This window comes from Neopelma chrysocephalum, unplaced genomic scaffold, assembly GCF_003984885.1.
Source record: "Neopelma chrysocephalum unplaced genomic scaffold, ASM398488v2 Primary Assembly neopelma1_44, whole genome shotgun sequence".
Lineage (NCBI taxonomy): Eukaryota > Metazoa > Chordata > Aves > Passeriformes > Pipridae > Neopelma > Neopelma chrysocephalum.
This window is the reverse complement of record NW_020897703.1, coordinates 12,886,392-12,904,787: the sequence shown is the minus strand read 5'-3', so window position 1 is coordinate 12,904,787 and position 18,396 is coordinate 12,886,392. Positions and strand designations below refer to the sequence as shown.

The following is an 18,396-nucleotide window of genomic DNA, read 5'->3' as shown; positions in this document are numbered from 1 at the left end:
AGATCAGAGTCAGTTTGTTCAAGAACTTCCCTGGCTTCCTGCCACGACACCTGCCTACCTCAGCAGCCCCCCTGATGGGCTGCTGGCTTGCTCAAAGTTTCCAGGTCTGCGTGGGCTTGAAGATAAAGCTGCTTTTAGGACTTACAGTTTCAAGAATATATAGCTCCAGAAGAGCTTCCCCATGGGAACGGTTCTGTCAGATTAGCATTTTAAATTCTGGAGCTCATTCCTCGCAGGAACACCAACAGATCCCGAGCTGGTGGAACAGCCTGTCAGGCAGCTCACATCTCCAACAGCATCACCACCTGCTGGGGGTGGGCAGGGACTGGTCTCCAAACAGTACCCTTCCCACAATCCTGAGCCCTGTGGCATTGCTCTTTGCTCTTTTGGCCTATACCGGGCTGACCATCTGTGCCCTGCATTCTACAACCAGCAGATTCTGGGTGAACATCTCAGAAGGACTGTGGATGTGTTTTTAAGGCACAAGTGTGGGCAGAACAGGCGCTTTTCATAACCATCATGCAAAATACCTTGAGAGTGGGCAACATGATGAGCACACTCTGCATTTCCCTTTGCTGACTTAAGTCACAAGATTGTCAGCCATTCTTCCAGGAACTAAAAGCGTGAGCATTCTGCCTACAAAACTAATGCCTTGGGATGCACAGGCTCCTTTGTGCTCTCCTTCATCCTTACACACCAATGGAGCAGCATAGGGCTGTCCAACACAAAAGATTTCATAGCAAGGCAAAACCAAATAGCAAAGGAAATGGGGCAGTTGTACATCTTTCAATTGCTGGAGAAGGAAATGGATGAAATGGGGAAATTAAACATTTAAGTAGTCACTCACAAAACAATCCCGCTTGGAGACTGTACTTTAACAATTTTGGAAATGAACTCAGGGCTTACTGTGCTCAGGGCTGGCAGCAATATTGCTTGGGCTCAGCTAATGGCAGCTGCTTGCCTGCACACTGATAGTTCTGCTGCAAGTTCATCTCTATCAGTTCTCCAGTGAGAAGTTACTTGCTCCACGGAAAGCAAAAGATAGGTAAGTGGTACATGGGTGGCAAGCTGAGATGGTTTGGAGCAAATCTATGAAGGCAGCAGAAATGGTGCTTCCTGTACAGCCTCAGAGGGTTGTGCTGCCAGGTGTTACAAGGAGCAGCCCAAAACACTATCAAAAGCATCCAGTGAAACAGATTTAAATAAAATTATTTTTAAGATAAGCTAATTAATGCTTTGTAACCAGCCTTTGTAACCAAAAGAAACCTTTTGATTAAATTGCTTATTCATTAAAAACAACAATCAATGAAATAAAGATCAAATTTGAGAGAATAACATCTAAGGAAAAAGAAACTATTCCTCTTCTGCTAGATATATCTTCAGCAGAAGTCAGACCACATACTATGTCCACCAATTAATGTCCTACAAGATCCAGATCCTGGACATCACCCCAAGTCTTAATTTTGGAAGACAATGAAGTTCTTCCCATGTTTGGTGGCTTGTATTAATCCCCAAACCTTTGTAGTCCAGATAGCAGCCAACTTCTTACTTCAACTAATAACCATCCACCAACTGTCTAACGTGCTGCCTAGGTTTACACCTCGTCTTTATGGAAGGAAAAGATGCAGTCCTCCTCCTTTGTCTGCCATAAATCTTGAACAAGGATAAGCTAGGGAGAATCCACCTTCCAGGGGTTAATCAGGACTGAACCTGACAAGATACTGAACGCACTCTGCCAAAAGACAGAGAGGGACACATTCAGCTATGCTGGACTGGACTGGAACAAAGCATGAATCAAGTTGAAGTTGCTAAGGCATCCTTCTGGTTGCTATGGGATGTGTACTATTATGAATATTTAGTTCCGGTTTATTATTTTTCAAAGGATTGGCTTAGTTTGTGTAACATAAACTATCAGCCACTAGAAATAAGCTCCGTTTTTTCCAGTTCCTCCTCCTTTCTGAAATGGGTAACATTTGCCTTTGTTGTCTAGTCTTGGACTGTCTCACACTTATCTTCTTGCATGTTTTTGTGCTTCTGCAGAGAATAAGATTTAAAATGGTCAAAAGCAGTCCAGGCAGTAATCCATTTCTATTTGTTAAATTTACCACTTCTGCACAACAGAATCCTTTTGAGATGTGCAACTGTTTGCTATAAAAAGCAGATGCTTTAAAAAGTATAAAACTTCATATGATCCATACAGTTTTGCTCATAGGTATTTCCAATAAAATGACTGTACAGAACACCAAACAGATTATGTGGATTTGCCTGGAGTGGCATTGAACCCCATTTGAATGCAAGTAGGCTGTGTCCTGCTAAAAGCTGTAATTTTTTTGGAGTACAAATCCACTCTGAAAAGCAATGGCCTCATGTGGCTCCTAGTCTACCGTGCCTCATTGTCTCCATATTAAAATAGCTCAGTTCAGAAGCAAAATGATTACTTTTTTTTTTTTTTTAAAGCACTGTAAGACCATGTAAACTCAGCTAAACTCACAACACTCAAGCCTGGGCTCTTCCACACCAGCACATTAACACTGGTTACACAGGCCCTCACTATATGTCCGTGTACCTCCGAGATTCCTCTGAAACACCCAGGTCTGTACGGCTTCTGGCTCTGCTGCCCTGCACAGCCTCAGCTGGCAGGAATGGGCAGACACTGCTGGGAGTGAGGCACAGACAAGGCAGAGCAGGGAACTGCTGATTCTGTCCTGCCATCTCCACCTCCACAGGGCTCTGCCCAGGGTCCCTCTCCTCTGCCCAGACGCTGATTTGTATGAAACCTATGAGAATAAAATCCTCTGGGAAGCCCTTGGGAAGCTATTGCTGAGGATGGCCAGTGGCTCAAAGCCAGCCTTGCGGTGAGGGGAGGACAAGCCAGGTGGGTCAGCTGTAACCCGTGCCCTTGGGAAAGCCCGACTCTTCTGCTCCTCAAACGCAAGAGAGCCACACAGGACACACTGCAGCAACCAGACCTGCTGGGCTGAGGGAGCATTGCTTGGCAGCCTCGCCACCCCATGGCTCCTTCTCACACCCCAGCTCATGGTGCTGCACATCAGCAGCTTGTCCAGCTGTGCCAGCTGTTCCCACGACCTTGAGCATGGCTCAATAAACCTCAGCATCCTCCTGTCCCAACACCTTGCTGTCACTTCAGCAAGAAAGTGTAATTGTACGACATGGGATTTTAAAATATAAATAAGATCACAGAAATTACGCTGGGAGCTACCAACAGCGACATGAAACTTCACACAAGACAGAAAACCCTAATTATAGTTGCTGAACCTATGAAGTCATCTAATACACATATGTGCCTCTACACTGCAAGGAAGAAAAAGGACACATGCAGTACTTATTACCATTCTCATAAGAAGAAAAGAAAACCAGACTTTGGAAGCTTTTGGAAATCTACAACTTAGAAAATCTGCATAAATCTAGAAAATCAGCTCTACTTCATAAAAAAAAAGACAGTACGAAATCATGAGCACTTTAGGTTTAATTGTAAATGCAATAGTATTAATTTTACAGTGCCATGCAGCACTGCAAGTCTTCATACTGTTTGTTTTTATTGTTTTTGTGGATCAAAGTTACCAAACGCTGATCTGAAAAATACCTGGTATCTCTCCTAAATACCCTGACTGAGGAATCTGAGGCAAGGAAGGAAGGAAGATGGCACACTTACTGATTCAAGCATCATCAAAAAATGACTAATGAGATAACAGTTCCAAACCAAAATTAAGCTTCTTCTTTCTCTCCTAGCACTGTACACCCTGTGTAAAATCAACAGCAGTAAAAAGTACAAACAATCTTCATTCACAAGTGAAGGATGTGGCTGCAACCCTATATTCTTAGTAGAGGGAAAATACTGAGAAAGGAAATGCCATTTTTACATAATCATGTCTTAAAACAGAGCCGCATTCTCTAATCCATCCTGGACAGTGCAGAGGCTACTGATAACAACAAAATGTTGCATTCAATAATTACGGGTGAAGAATTTAAAAATATTCCAATCCTACTTGGCTAGAAATTACTTTAAATTTTACATTATTTCACAGTTCTGTGATAATAAGTCTTTTTATTTGCTTGAGACAAGACTTCAGAAAGCCTTAGACAGAGCAGATTTTCTTAAATTAGCTTGAAAATTCAGTTTCCAGGGCAACGTATGCAGGTCTTCATACATCAACATCTCTTTGCACCATTTTTATAAATATGGTTCCTCGCTAGAATATCATAAAATACTTTTCAAATACACTAAACTATTTTGACCACTTTGATCCTTTTTTTTTGCCTTTGAAAAAAAGCTGACTGTCCTTTCTTTTCAAAAGAATCTTATCAATAACATTGTAAACTGTTCTCCTTCAGAGAGGTTTTATCACAGAAATGCCCACAGTGACACCCATGCGTGTAATAGATTTCTACCAGCACCTGAGTGCTTATGTAACATTTCAGTAGGCATCCCTTATTCATCATTCCTTTTCTTACCTTCTTTTCAGTTTGCAAGTAGGAGACATGACTTAGGGTCTGTGGCATGGTGGGAGTCTGCTGGTTTTTATATAAAATTAACCTGAGTGTCTATTTCAGAGCAGCAACATGAAATTTGCTGATGCCCACCTTGCACATTAAGATCCTCAGTGACTTTCTCACACCTACCAATACACGGAATAGTATAAAAGGAATAAAACTAACTATGCATCTATCTTTTTCATCCTCCATTCTAAAAGGGTGGGGAAAAAAAACCCTTAATGATGATTACTGTTTCTTCTCCATGAGTCCTTGAGAAGTGCTTTGCATAACTCCGGTGAGTTACTGAAACAGGTACCTGAAAACATCAGCGGAGTGGATACACTTCCTTCTTCCATTTAACAGGGGCCTGATTGGAACCATGCCCCATGGTGTTATAGTGGAGAAGGCAACATGTTACATAGCTACAACATGAGGATTGTCTTAGGAAAAGAAGTCTGAACAACTGTTACCTGCACATTTTACTCCCTGAGCAATGAGGCCCCACATGAAGTTGGCACAGTATTCACACCAGTGTGGGCCTCTGAACGTGTGCACCTGGAAGAGAGCAGCAGAAAGAAAAGTTACAGAAAATGACCCAACTATTTCACAGTATCAATGTGTCTGAACAGGGCAGAATTCCTCTTCTTAGAAGGCACCACATGCAGTTGCTGGAAGCTTCCCTTTATCACTGCAGGAAAGGAAGAAAGGAACTAAGAAAAATTTAAGAACCAAGACTCTTGCAGACTCATGGAAAACAAGAGTTCTCCATCCTGGGCCATCCAGAGCAGCAGAAATGGGTCTGTGGGAGTCTGCTCCAAGACCACACAGGGCAGAGAAGCAATGGCAGGGCAGAGCCCTTCTCCTGCCTCTCAGCATCCCTCTGTCTAAGCAGGATTTTGGCCGCAAGGTGAGGCTTTTGCAGCAACCATGCAAGAGTTCACCTTTCAATTTAACATGTCTTCTGCTATGCCCTCCCCTCCATAAGGTACTGTGTGAAATGCGTAGGGGGCTGCAAGATTTCACCTCAGGTGGAGGGAGTCCTGCCAGGCAAAAATACCAGTGCCACATAGAAATACTGCAAATGTGCTTAGAGACTTTCCAGTTTAGAATAACTCTAAAAGGAAATTAATTCTTTTCAGACTAATGCTACATATTGAAAATCCAAAATCCAAAATGGAAAAAAAGAATCCACTGAACCAGGAAAAAAACTAATCTAAAGAAGGAAAAACACCCGATGCTGCTTTCATTCCTGGCTCACATGCTTGTTACAAATCCTGCAGCCACCATTAACTGCTTCTGATTTTATTCTGATAAAGTTCCTGCTGTAGGAAACCACAGGGTTCTTTACAGAGAAAATCATTACTTCCTTAGCCAGCGTAAAAGGCTTTGAGCTGCTATTTAGAACAGACAGGCTGACAAAAAGAATCAGTAACTGATGATCACAAAGAAACGAAATTTGCACTGAAATATAGTAAAAATGCTTTAGGCTTAAGTCACTTGGTTCTCCAGAGTTACTGCGTGGGTATTGGAGCGGGCGTAACCTCACACTTGTGCTGGATCAGTGTGGAGCAGAAGAGAGATGGAGCTGGTGGAAATGTGCGTTCTCAAAATCTGCACAGGGCTCTGGTTATAAATACCGAAAGGTGAAGTGGCCTGACTGAGGTCCAAGGGTCGCCCACACCACTGACATAAGAGGCAGCTGGATCCCAGCTGATACTTGCCCCGACCAAGTGGCAACCCAGAGCAATTCACCACATTTCAGGTTTGGCTAAAGGAAAGTCTGCAGCCTCCCGTGCATTTGCTGCCTCCAAAGTAGCAGTAAGGTAGATTGCTGTGACAGCCTGGAAAAGTTACTTGTGAAGTCACCAAGTAATTCACATGCCCCTCTTGCTAAGCTGGGCTTCCGATGGCCTCCACGGAAGCACAATGGTGCAAAGCAAGGCGGAGGCTGCCTCCCCCGGCCCTGCCTGCTGCCGTCCGCACCCACTGCCACGTGCCTTTGGAAGGTGCAATGTGCTCCACCAGCCCTCTGCTCCCCGCAGCTCCAGCTGACTTCTGCAAAGCAAATGATGACAAAATTGTCGGCAGCTGTAAGCTCCACTTTCTTTTTTCCTCTCACCACAAAGACATTTTTCACACCTTTCTCTCAATTTCCCACCTGCACTACCTACATCCTCTTGGCTTTATTCCTCAGTCTTGTGTTTTTTATTCAGGTCTTTGGCAGTGTTTCCCTCCCAGAATACGAACATTCTAATATCCTCAAGCAAAACACTGTCTTTAACGTCTGCAGGACTAACAGAACTTTTTCAAGGGGAAAAAAGCACCTCATTTCAGTTACCATCTTTTTTTTGGGAGGAGGAGTGTGTCAAAGTAACATTCCCCCCAACCCCCACTTATTTAAAATATTCTCAATAATTCTGTTGAGGACTATTGAAACAAAAAGTGACATTTCAAAAGTCTTGACAACAAATAATTTATTTTCAGAACACTTCTCAGTTTTGTAAGGTTTTTTGTTTTATTTTGGCTTTAGTATCTCTGCTTGCAAAGGGGGGGGGATTTTGTCTCATTCCTTGAAATGATGACATTTTGACTTCTTTCTCTAGGCAGAACAAGAACAAATTTTGACACATTAATATTTCTCTCTAAATAAAAAGAATCATACTATCCTACCCTATGCCTCTCTGGTTGCTGATTTCAATTCATCAAATTCACCAAATGTGCTATTTGCTGAAGCATTTCTAATGCTGTCCTTAGGTGCTGAAGTCCTAACATGGCCTCTCCAGAGCTGTCTCCAGCACTGATACTCACTAAACCTCAGATGTCCAGTCTCTAATTGGCTGTTGTTTTAGCAGTGAACATCATTCCTTCTTGGCATCTTGCTCCCCACTGTGGTCTGCATGCTTCCACTTCCTCCTGACTCTCCTTAGGAACTCTTCTGCAGGGTCTATCACATCCCAAATCTGCCACTCCAATCTTTTGCCTCGATTTATATTATTATGAACTTTTCCTATGACCTAAGTTTCTCTTATGTGTCTAATAACTATGATCCATCTAGATTAAAAAAAAAATTATCTTTCTACCACAACCAGTTCCCCTGACAATACCCTGGCTCTCAGCTCACCCGTCAGAAAGGCTTACATGACTCATCATCAACTTAAAAATGACAAGGACAAAGCAGACTTTCCTTTTCCCTACCAACACTGCATGTATTGGTCATCCTTCACAAGACCAGGATTAACTTTGCCCTTCAGGACCACTGTTTCAGCATCATTAGCACTGTTCTCTCATCCCATCCGGCCAGGCTTCATCCAAATATTGAAATGCCTTTCCATATCATCAGTGAGAAGATTTATCCAGAGCCTGCTCTGCTTTATGCTGCCCCATCCAAATTACTTCTTCTAATCCATTATTCTGATTGCAAACTCAAACAGATTAAAAGGTGAAGGTAGGTTTTTCTGTGTCCCATAATGCTCTACTTTGCTTCATCCTTTATCTGACATGCAGCAGGGAGGTTCTCTGGCAATATTAATCAGGAGGCCCAAAGGTCATGTTGTCCTTCCACCCCTGGTGTACACAACCCCACAAGATCAGCTCTGAAGTCTCTTTTGGGTTTTCTAAGCAGTGTTGTCTTTTCCCAGAGCTCAGTGGTGCCAGAGCATCAATCTTCCCACTACCATGGACTGGAACTGGACAGCTAACCCTGCACTTGTCTGAATACACGCCATCTCTGGGAATTTAATCAGATACAGTAAGTGATGCCAGAAAATACTGAAAAATTGGTCTTCCGAGGTCAGAACAGACTAATCATAGTTCTTCCTGGAGGATGGGGCCTGGCAGCATGCTGAAAAGAAACACCTTAGCATCCCTCTGCTAGTTCAAGAGCCAGCATCTGCAAACAATACTGCATTTACTACATGATACTGTTTAATACAGCATTCTGATTTTTATATTTAATTCCCCACTCTAAAAACCTGCCAAGCAACTTGCTTGCTTTCAAAACTTAAAGATGCTTTCCAGAAAATTTTCTAAAAACACACCCAGCAGAGTCCCAGAGATCCTGACTTAAATTACAAGAGGTTTCTTTCCCTTTATAAAAAGAGCATCTGCCATATGCAGATTTTACTGTCTTATAAAATGTGAGAAAGCAGGATTGCCAACTGTGGCTTTATATCTCCCAATCCTTCCATTCTCACTCCCACCCAAAAATCTTCTCTCTCTTTCCATAAGGCTTCAAATGGAAGTGATTTTTTTTTAAGAATCTGGAAAACGAGTGAGTGGGAGAACAAGTTTAACTAGTTTTAATCTTAATTTATAAAATTCCAAGGGAAAAAAATTAATTTAAAAGAAAAGTCTAGATAATTTAAAGCACAATACCCATTTCAAAAACTAGACAAAAATACTATTACTAAGCTGTCCTGCAAGTCTGAGGTAAGAGGAGAGCCTCATATTGGGTTTACACCTAGGCATTTCTATTTTGAAGTCTCCTGCAATATCAGCAAGGTATAATAAGCATTTAACTACTGTGATCTAAGTAGGAGAACAGTTTTTTGCTTAGGCTTGAAAGATATTTTCTTATACAAAGGGGAAAATAGCTTAACTCCTGTGATTAATAACTGTGTTATAGAATTTCACTTACTTTTGTTTACATTTAATTAAAATATTTCTTAGAAAAGACAAATTTTTAGGAGAATCAAATAAAAAATGATCCAGTGGCTCTGACAACAGATTATCCCACAAGCTGTGAACTCCTCAAGCAGATCTCTCGTCATTATTTCTCAGGCTCTATAAAGGTCACTTTTGAAGTTAGTTACCCATGTATCTCATAATTACACTTATTTTTTACATTTTTCGTTTTTCCTAAGCAGTTATTCAGCTACTCTTGATTGCTATCTGAAAATCAAGAATGAGCCAGCAAATAACTCATACTCTTAACTGGGAGACTTATATGAGTTGTCAAGGCAGGGAGGAAGAGAATGAGGAACTATCAGCAAAGTGCTGTGCAAATGTGATATAAGTCAGTGAATCAGCACAGCTTAAGCCACTGATGGGAAGAAAGCAGGGCTGGATTTGAAAAACTATGGTTATGGAAAATCAACACTGAGCACAAAAACCAGAAGTGTTTGTGACTATACAAAAAAGCCTTCCTTTGTTGAAAGGCTGCTGCCATGGTCTCCCTGAACACTTGCTCCATCAGGACCCTGCTCTGTACAGAGCACCTCTTCCACAGCTCTCCACACTGAACTGCTGGTCAGAGTAACAGGGTTTGGAAAATCCAGGCACTATCATCTGTGTTGGGATGAAATACATGAACTTGAAAAAGGATGGAAAAAAATACTGCCGATCTACCCTCTTGGGCTACCAGAGTCCTACACTCCAGGCAGAAGCCTTGCTGGTGCTAGGAGAGGAGACCAAGTCAACCAGGGACTGAATACATGGCACGCGCCCAGCTTTGCACCACGTGGTGCTCCAAAGGTACAGCTCTGCTGGCTATACCATCTTTTAAACAAATTCCCAAGGATGATGGGACACTGCTGATGGAGGCTGTCAGCTCAGTGATCCTAGCTGATTTGCAGTTCCACCAACTGAATTCTGCCTGTTGGGACTCCACATGGATACGGGAGAGACTGTAAATCTCAATTAAAATGATGAACTCAGCCCATATTATTAACGTCTGTCTTCCCTGTCACAGTTGATTTTAGCAGGCACTGAGCACAACCTTGCTGGCATCCAATAGGCATGTCCTTTTTGTCCATCCCTGGTCCAGACAGAGACCATCCCTGGTCCAGACACACACAGCCTGGGTGTGAAGGGTACAGAAGAGATATGAGTGTGAAAGTCAATCAACTCAACCATCAGTTTGGGTAATGCTTCGATTTAATCCTTTTGTATATGATGATGATTAGGTAGTGTCTCTAAAACAAAGGTCTCAAGCACTCTGAATATTCCAGCACACAATATTTCTCCTATGAGGAAAATATTGCTGCTGATGAGTAATGTAAGAAGCAAAAAGACAGCCATGACAACCCACACGGCAGAGCTGTATCTGCAAGATAACTGCTTTCATGTGAAGATGTAACAGAAATGAATGTAACCGAGACCACTGGAACACACCCTTCTCCAAAACTAGAGCTGACTTTGGCTAGCCCAGCTGGGGTGATAACCATGGGAAGCCAGCCTGGGACCACCCCAATGACTTTGTCCAGCAGCTCTTGAGAGGAGAGATGCTGTCAGAACGCTCATTCAGAGCATGGAGTATAAATAGCATCGTTATTGCCAGTGGGCACTGACACGAATGTGGAGCAGGCCAACCTCCCTCCAGGTCCTCTCCCACTCAGAGCCAGAAGCGCTGTCATGTCTTGTTTACTTTCTGGTTTTCACTGACTGTGTCAGCAGAGATGGGAACAACTGGAAATTGAGGTTAGGTTGCGTTCTATGAGAGCCAACGTGGCAAACAAGAATATCAGGTTGTTGGCTTTTTTGCTTGAAAACTGAATGAAAATGGCCACCTTTCTTTCAGGATGGAATAGCAGATTTTCTTTAAATGGATATCTGGAAACTGAAACATTTTGCATTTTATTCCAGGTCCAAGTTACTCGATACACGTATCCATGCAAAACATTTTGAAACTGGAGATGAAAATAGAATAAAATCCTCAGAATTAAACTTGTATATTTATATATACACATACCACATATGCTATATGTAATGGTGCGAATATAATAAATGCAGTGATGTAAACGGAATATAAACCCCTGAGAGATTCCTTAATAAATTCTTTTGCAATGATGCTAAGGCTAATTTGGAGGAAAAGCTGTTGATGGTAAGAGAGCATAACATGCTCTACAAGCTTCTAAAAGGTAAAGTCCCAGTCCTCCCCAGCAGAGCACTTCCTAGCTTCAAAACAGAGGAGAGCTGCTCTGGTTTCAGGCTGTGCACATGGAAGACTCACAGGATCCACACCTGAGGACTAATAAAACTGTTGGTGTGGTGGCAAGAAATTTCAGCTTAAATAAATCAAGGATTTAGAAAAAGGCTTTCTCTCTTCCCCCCCGCTTTTTTTTCTTAACAGAGGCAAAACCTGAATTCAGAGACTAGCACTAGGAAACCAGAAAGGGTTAAGTAATATTTTGCTGTTTGGAATCTGCTTTGGAAAAGGCCTGGATTTAAAAAAAAAAAAGTAAAAAAGTAACATAAAATAAATAGCCTAGGAAACTAAAATCTATCAACGCTTAAAAGCTTTTCTGGCTTGAACTGTTTTATAATATACTATCAGAAGCAACAACATAGAGTTGATGAGGTCTTCTCAGAAGTTTTGTGGCAGTTTTCCTCCAGTTATGTTCTCCAGGTATTTTCTCTGCCTTTGAACAACTTTTTTCCCCTCAAGTCCTAGAAGTCTAATAGAAACATCAAATTTCCTGAGGTTTTCCTATCTGTGAGAACGCACAGTGACTCTCCCCAGGGACTGTGCTAGAGGCACCCAGCTCTCTCTCTGAATATTCATTTGAGTGCAGTGGTTCAATTAAAGATGTTTTGAAAATATGTTCAGTGCCAGGTCCATTCCTAATAAAAACCCCAGCATCCTCTTTTCAGTGGAACTAGATCAATTTACCCCAAATTGGCATCTGCCCCAGTTTTCAGATCATCAGAAATAGAAACAAGTTCACAGTACAAGTCACAGAAAAATGACTCTGCTTAATATAGTAACCATTTGTTATAGTTTCTGGTCTTTTTGCAGCACTTCTGCATTTTCCATCTCCCAGTTTCCTAGTGTTTAGGCATGGAAGCGATTTGCTATGACCTTTTGACTAGCAAAGCACCTAGCACAGATACAATTGCACTGGTAAAATCAGGGCCAGGGCGGTTTATTTGTTTCAAGGAAGCCGGGCAAGTTTCACTGGCAGCAACTCTTGTTAAAATCAGCAGTCTCTCCATTAAAGTGATGCTTGAGTCTGTCTATACTAGCAAAGTCTTTGCAGTACGGACTGATCCTCACCTGAGCCTTCACTTCTTATGCATATTTAAGGCTATATTCTCCAGTTACTTCTGGAAAAGCATGTTGCCTATAATCTGGAGCTCCCATTCGGCCTTTCAGATGGGCCACCCTCAAAGAAAAAGCCAGGATGTTGCTTCAGTTGAGGAGGGAGATGAGGAATCTCAACAAGCAAGGCTCATCAGCATCTTGGCTGACTTAGTTTAAGCAACCATGGAAAAACATCTCTCCTCTCTGGAAGAACTGTTGGCTTGAAAGGGAGTTATGTTCTGAATGTTCACCGATCCAGCAAGCAGCAACTTGCAACTGTTATTTACTACAATTAATTGACTGTGCCGTCAGGCATTAGTAAGATAGTGACTAGGAAACAGCATGACAGTACCAAGTACTGCACAGAAACACAGCAAAAAAATAGTCTTCTGGAGACATATCCATTTTGTGAACCGTAAGAGAGAAATGAGACAATATCCTATGGAAAATGATGCATGGAAACACAGATTTCAGTTCAGCTCTGACAGGCACAGACACCTTCTTGCTTCAGTGAAGCACCATAGCAATAATGTGGGTAGAAGAGTGGGTCTGTGCCTTGGACCACTGGCAGTTAGAAAACACCTGCAGGGTATTCCGCTGGCTCAAGTCATCAGGAGCCAGAGATGTCTGAAGGAATACCTGTAACCAGCCAAGGAAGCTAAAAGTTCCCCAGGGTCCATGAGTCACAAAAGCTGGAGAGGAGTGATGACCTTTAAGGTGTTTTGTCCAGGCTTATTTTATATTTGCCAAGCAATAAGGAGGTTATTGCACTGACTGACAAATTTCACTACCCAGGGGATTTCTTGCTGTTAATCTCAAATTTTCACTTTCCTCTTCCTTTTAAGCTATCATCCCGTAACTCCCAGCTAATGCTCCTCTTCCACAACTGTGCTCCTTACCATTAACATTTTTTAAGCATAGTTTTACTGTTTTCTCCAACCCTACACAAACAACAGGTGAAGAAGCAAGGTCAGTGCCCAAGTCCAAAGCACAGCACCAGGTAGTGAGGAGGTGCAGAAGACATTCCATGTCAGGTAGGGATGGACTTGGGCAGGAGGTATCTCATTAGGTGTATCTTCTCTTTTGTCGGCAAAAAACTATGGGATTTAGAGGGGAGATGGAGAGATGAGGAGATGCAGAGTGGGAAAGTGCAGAGGACTGAGCAAGGGGAATCCTGTGTATTCACTACCCTAATAAACTGCCTCACCAGAGAGAGAAGATGGAGAAAACCTTAAACACAACTTGGATTACCCTGCTGTGTAAGTCCTTTGGCCTAGAGCCCACCTCACACATCCCAATCCAGAGCTCCACTGAGTCCTCCTCTCAATAACCAACCTGGAACATTTCAATCCACATGGCACCTTGCCACAGGCCCATTTTTCCCTCAAATTTGTGGTTCCTGCTCTTGCCTGAAGCTCCTCTTTCACCTGCCTGCCCAGGAGGTGTGCAGCTGCTTCCTACCTTAAAGCTATTGAATAGACTAGATATCAGCTGGGTCAAGAAATTTGATTTTAATTTGCAAGCTATCACAGTTACTGCCTTTTGGGGACAAGATAAGCAAGTATGCTGTTTACTGTCCCTTATAAATCTCATTCTTATTGGGTTGAGGTGTAGACTAAGTTTCAGGGAAAAACTAAGCATGATTCTACTCTGTCCACTTCTATGAAAGTACAGAACTCTGTAACTCTTCTGTTACAGAACTTTCCCCCATGATAAAGCTTCTTTTTGTAAGAAAGTAATGCCACTGGCTTCAGCTATGCTCCTTGTCAGTATTTCAAAGAGCACACCACAGGTCTCCCAGTGCTTCTAAAAGAAGAGGCTCTTGTTCATCTACATTGGGTGGAAGAATGAGCACACACATGTCCATATGGATAAGTTTGTACAAGAGAGTGTGGGGAAATTTACTCCCCATGGTGGGTAAGAAACTGAAACAAAGAAAAAGCCTTTCTGTGAGAGAAGGTGGGGTTGAGATTTTGAGGACTGTGAAGTGACTGTCCTGATTTGGTCTAATGATTCATTTTACAAGAGATCTCATTTGGTGTGCTGGATTTCAGAAAAGCAGAGTAAATGGAAGCAAAAGTAATCAAATATGCAAATAGTCAGACTCAGTCAAATCACACTCACAGTCCTAGCTCACCTTCAAATCCCATTATTCAATTAGAGCTAAATAAAATGCTTTGTCAAATAACATAAGTCTCTTTCAGCTGATATATTTGAATTAATAGAAGATGAATCTTCTATATTAGATTTATAGAGGAGAACACAGAAATGCTAATTTAAATTTTTTTAATAAATTTGAAGAGGTAAAAATATGCTTAAAAATATTTTTATTCCTAGCTCTCACCCCAAGGGACAGGAATTAAAAACTTAGTCAGAACTGACATTTATAAATCATCATCCCTTTCTTTACTTATAGAGATCAATTTAAGAGAATTCAGTCACTCTGTATTTGCATCTGAGATGTGCTCATCAGAGACCAAACCTCTGCAGTCAGGAGAATATTACAGAGCTGGAGATCATTACCGACCAGCTCTGCCCTCAGAGCTCCCTGTCACCCCTGCTAGTCAGCCTGCTCCCTTCAGGCAGAAGACAACTCACATTCCAGGAGATTTAAATAAGATTAAAATCTCTCAAAACCCCAGCTGTGTCAGCACTCCTAGCAAAACTGTCTTTACATTCTTCTTTCAAACAACCCTTGGAGCGAAACATAGGTTAATAGATTTATTCAGGAATCCTCTCGATGATTTAAAAGCAGCTTTCATGTTCACCCCTCCCCTAGGCATCTGCACTTCTATGATGACCATTGCTACACTGCTCCTCTGCCAACGTGTTCCTCTACCTGAGTTTTGCTCCAGGTAACAGGGACTAAGGGCTCAACCTTCACCTGTATCCCCACCTACCCACCTCAAAGAGACAGAAGCTGCAGGGGTGGAGGGAGAACTGAGGTCTCCTACCCTGTGGCCAAGTCTCTTGGGTGTTTGCTAACCCCAGCCTGCATCTGGAGTGGCTGCTGCTGTCATCTTCCCTTCTCCAAGACAACGGTGCTTATTATTGTGCATTAATGACTCTTCACTTCTCCCCCTCTGCCAGGATGCTACAGCATTTCCAGTATAAAAGGATTTCCAAGCCCCCTTCATTTCTGTGACTAGTGATGTGACTGATCAAAGAAGCAGCTGGGTCCCTATCTGTTGCCTTGTGCCTGCAAAACAAAAAGCAGATTAGCCGCAGAGGTACAAAGCAGCGGGAGTCCTCCTGTTTGCCGTGGAGCCTCTGGGGACAGCAGTCACTGTTGGTTAGCTGAACTAGATACATTTATTTTGTTTCTGGGTTGTTTTTTCTTGTTTTGTTTCAAAATTCTAGGTTGAAGACTCTGGACCTGACATTTCCTTCCTTCCCACATGGGTGGCACATTTGCTACTTGGCAGGCAACCTAGGAGACTTGTGCAGACATTTTAAATGATGACATCTATACATGTGAGAAGAAAAATTTGACAGATGCAAGGAATGATAAAGGAGAGAAGCACATGAGCTAATGATGGTCATACATTTTAGATCCATAACACAGTAATTACTAAGAGCTTATTTTTTGTTTTCAATGTGAGAGTGGCCATATTTAGAGTTCATGAACATCAGCAGCATTCCTTCAGCAGGTAGGTTCGTTGCAGCATACCATTTAAGGTGGTAAGAGGCTTGTCCCCTTCTGCTTTTTTATAGCAAAAATTATCTGTGTGACTCCATTCCACTTACTGGAGAAAAGAGTTATTTCTCAAGGTATATTTTTCTGGCAACTGTACGTATAGAGGAACTACAGTAAAACTATTAAGAAGAAAAAAGATCCGTGTGGAAAGTTTGTACTGTAGCTATGACCTTGGAGCAGACATACAGTCTGTTTTTGAAAAAGACTGGAAAGCTCACAGCTTCCAAACTTTCCATAAACAATTTCTGGAAGAAAAACAAACAAACAAATCCAAATGAATGAAAATCAGGTGATCACATTATTTTCAAAACAGATGTGTTTCAGGCTGTTAAAGAAAACAACTAGGGAATACAGATGTGCACAAAATTAAATCCGTATTATCCTACACACTGTAGTACATGGAAAATCACTACCTGCTGCCATCTGCAAGAATTATCTTCAAACTCAGGAACAAACAAGACATGCAAGACATTGCATATCTTTAGGACACCTCAGGAGCCTGCGAAGAAATGCTCTGTATTTAACTGACAGTCAGGATTATTTTATGCCAAGCGTTCATATTAAAACACTTCTTACATACCATTTTGTACATGGTTTTCAAATTCATGTTTTACATAAGAAATCAAACAAACCATCCTGATGACAGAAAGTTTCCACTTTTGGTGATTATCTGAACTCACAAGCCAAAACGTGGTTTAATTAAAATCAAATGGAGGATAGGTAAATTTATATATGTGCATGCATGTGGACATATGCCCAGGCATGTGATGGAAATCAAAACTGAAAATAAGAGACATTTAACAGATTCTTATATCATCAGATGCATGTATTATATTAACAATCTCCCCTGTTATTAAAAGAAATAAAAGATAAGGGTTTTTTTTTACATTAAAGATAAAATTTGGGCTTCCGATACTATATATGAAGTTTGTACCATCATCTACAGGAATTCAGTATAACATCAATTTACTTAGTCTTACAATTAAAACTGTCTATCATCCAATGCATTTGACCGCCAAAAGGTTAAATTACTAAATCCTTACTGGATGCTTATTACAGATACAGACATAAAACACGCATATGTTGTACTGACATATCTCTCTTATCAAAGACCATTGTTTATTTAAAACAATTATTAGAACCTACACAGAAGACTAAGTAAATTTTATTAAAACAGTTGCTCATGCCAGCAGCTTCAACAGCCCCAAGGTATAAGCCATGCTGGTATCAACACACTCAATTCATTGACAGAGGAGAAAAGCCAGAAACTATGGGAAATGCAGACCATCTGCCCGATCCAGATGCAGTAGAACACACTTCTTACCTCCAAAGCTATTTACCAGCGACAAACTGAGATAAGATCAGTGTAATCATCTAACCACAGATCTAAGAGATCTTTTGGCATCGTAAGTAAAACTGAACTACATTAATTTGGATTGAAAGAAAACTTTGCCAGTTTTTCTCGGCTTTAGCATCTCCCTCGGTATAAACCAATTCTAAATAAAAGAGATAACCTAGATAAGGCAAATGTTATTGAAACAAACATATGCACACAAGCAGACAAGAACAAAGTCCTCGTTCTTCTGCTGGTATGTTCTAAAGATGCCTAATTGATTTAATGGGCAATGAGATTTAATTGCAGCTTTTAAGTTCCTAGAAAGTCATAGTCTGCATACATATGATTTCCTTGCAATACTGGACCCATTTTAAAACACAAGCTATAGTCTCTATGCCTGAAAAAGAAATTAAGTAGGAACATTTCTTACCTTGAAATTATGAACCTTCTCGTATTTTGGAACATGTTCATTTTCTTTCAGAGTTGCTCTTCGGACAAGCGATGTCAACTGTGAATAAGCAAAGAGTTTAAGAGGTTGCCAGATTGTCACGGACGACTTCCGAGCGCCCAGTTTCATGCCCAAGGCTGCGAGCAGTAGATCGCGCTGCCGGCTGTGCTGCCCGGCGCGGTGCCCCGCAGCGCCGCTCGCCCGGTGCGCTGCCCAGGGCTCCCTGGCCGGCATCGCTGGCGCGGCGGAGGCGGCGCGGCCCCGGGCCCGTCACACTCGGGCTGGCGGCGCGGTGCGGACCATGGCGGAGCTCAGGCTGCAGGGGCGGCCATGCAGGGCCGGGGCTCGGCGGGGCGGGGGGTACCTTGATATCAGTAAACAAGGGTGTGAGAGAGGCGGAG

General features: G+C 42.0%; 1 protein-coding gene across 2 annotated transcripts in view; it reads right to left on the bottom strand.

The window, feature by feature from the left end:
* CHN1 (chimerin 1) overlaps positions 1 to 18,396 on the bottom strand; it is a 99,498-nt gene that overhangs the window by 11,694 nt on the left and 69,408 nt on the right. For both annotated transcript variants that reach the window (XM_027678510.1, XM_027678511.1), the window contains 2 exons: positions 17,978 to 18,055; positions 4,965 to 5,049 (listed from right to left, as the gene is read on the bottom strand). In XM_027678510.1, coding sequence (XP_027534311.1) covers positions 4,965 to 5,049; positions 17,978 to 18,055 — 163 coding nt within the window. The remainder of the gene's footprint in view (positions 1 to 4,964; positions 5,050 to 17,977; positions 18,056 to 18,396) is intronic.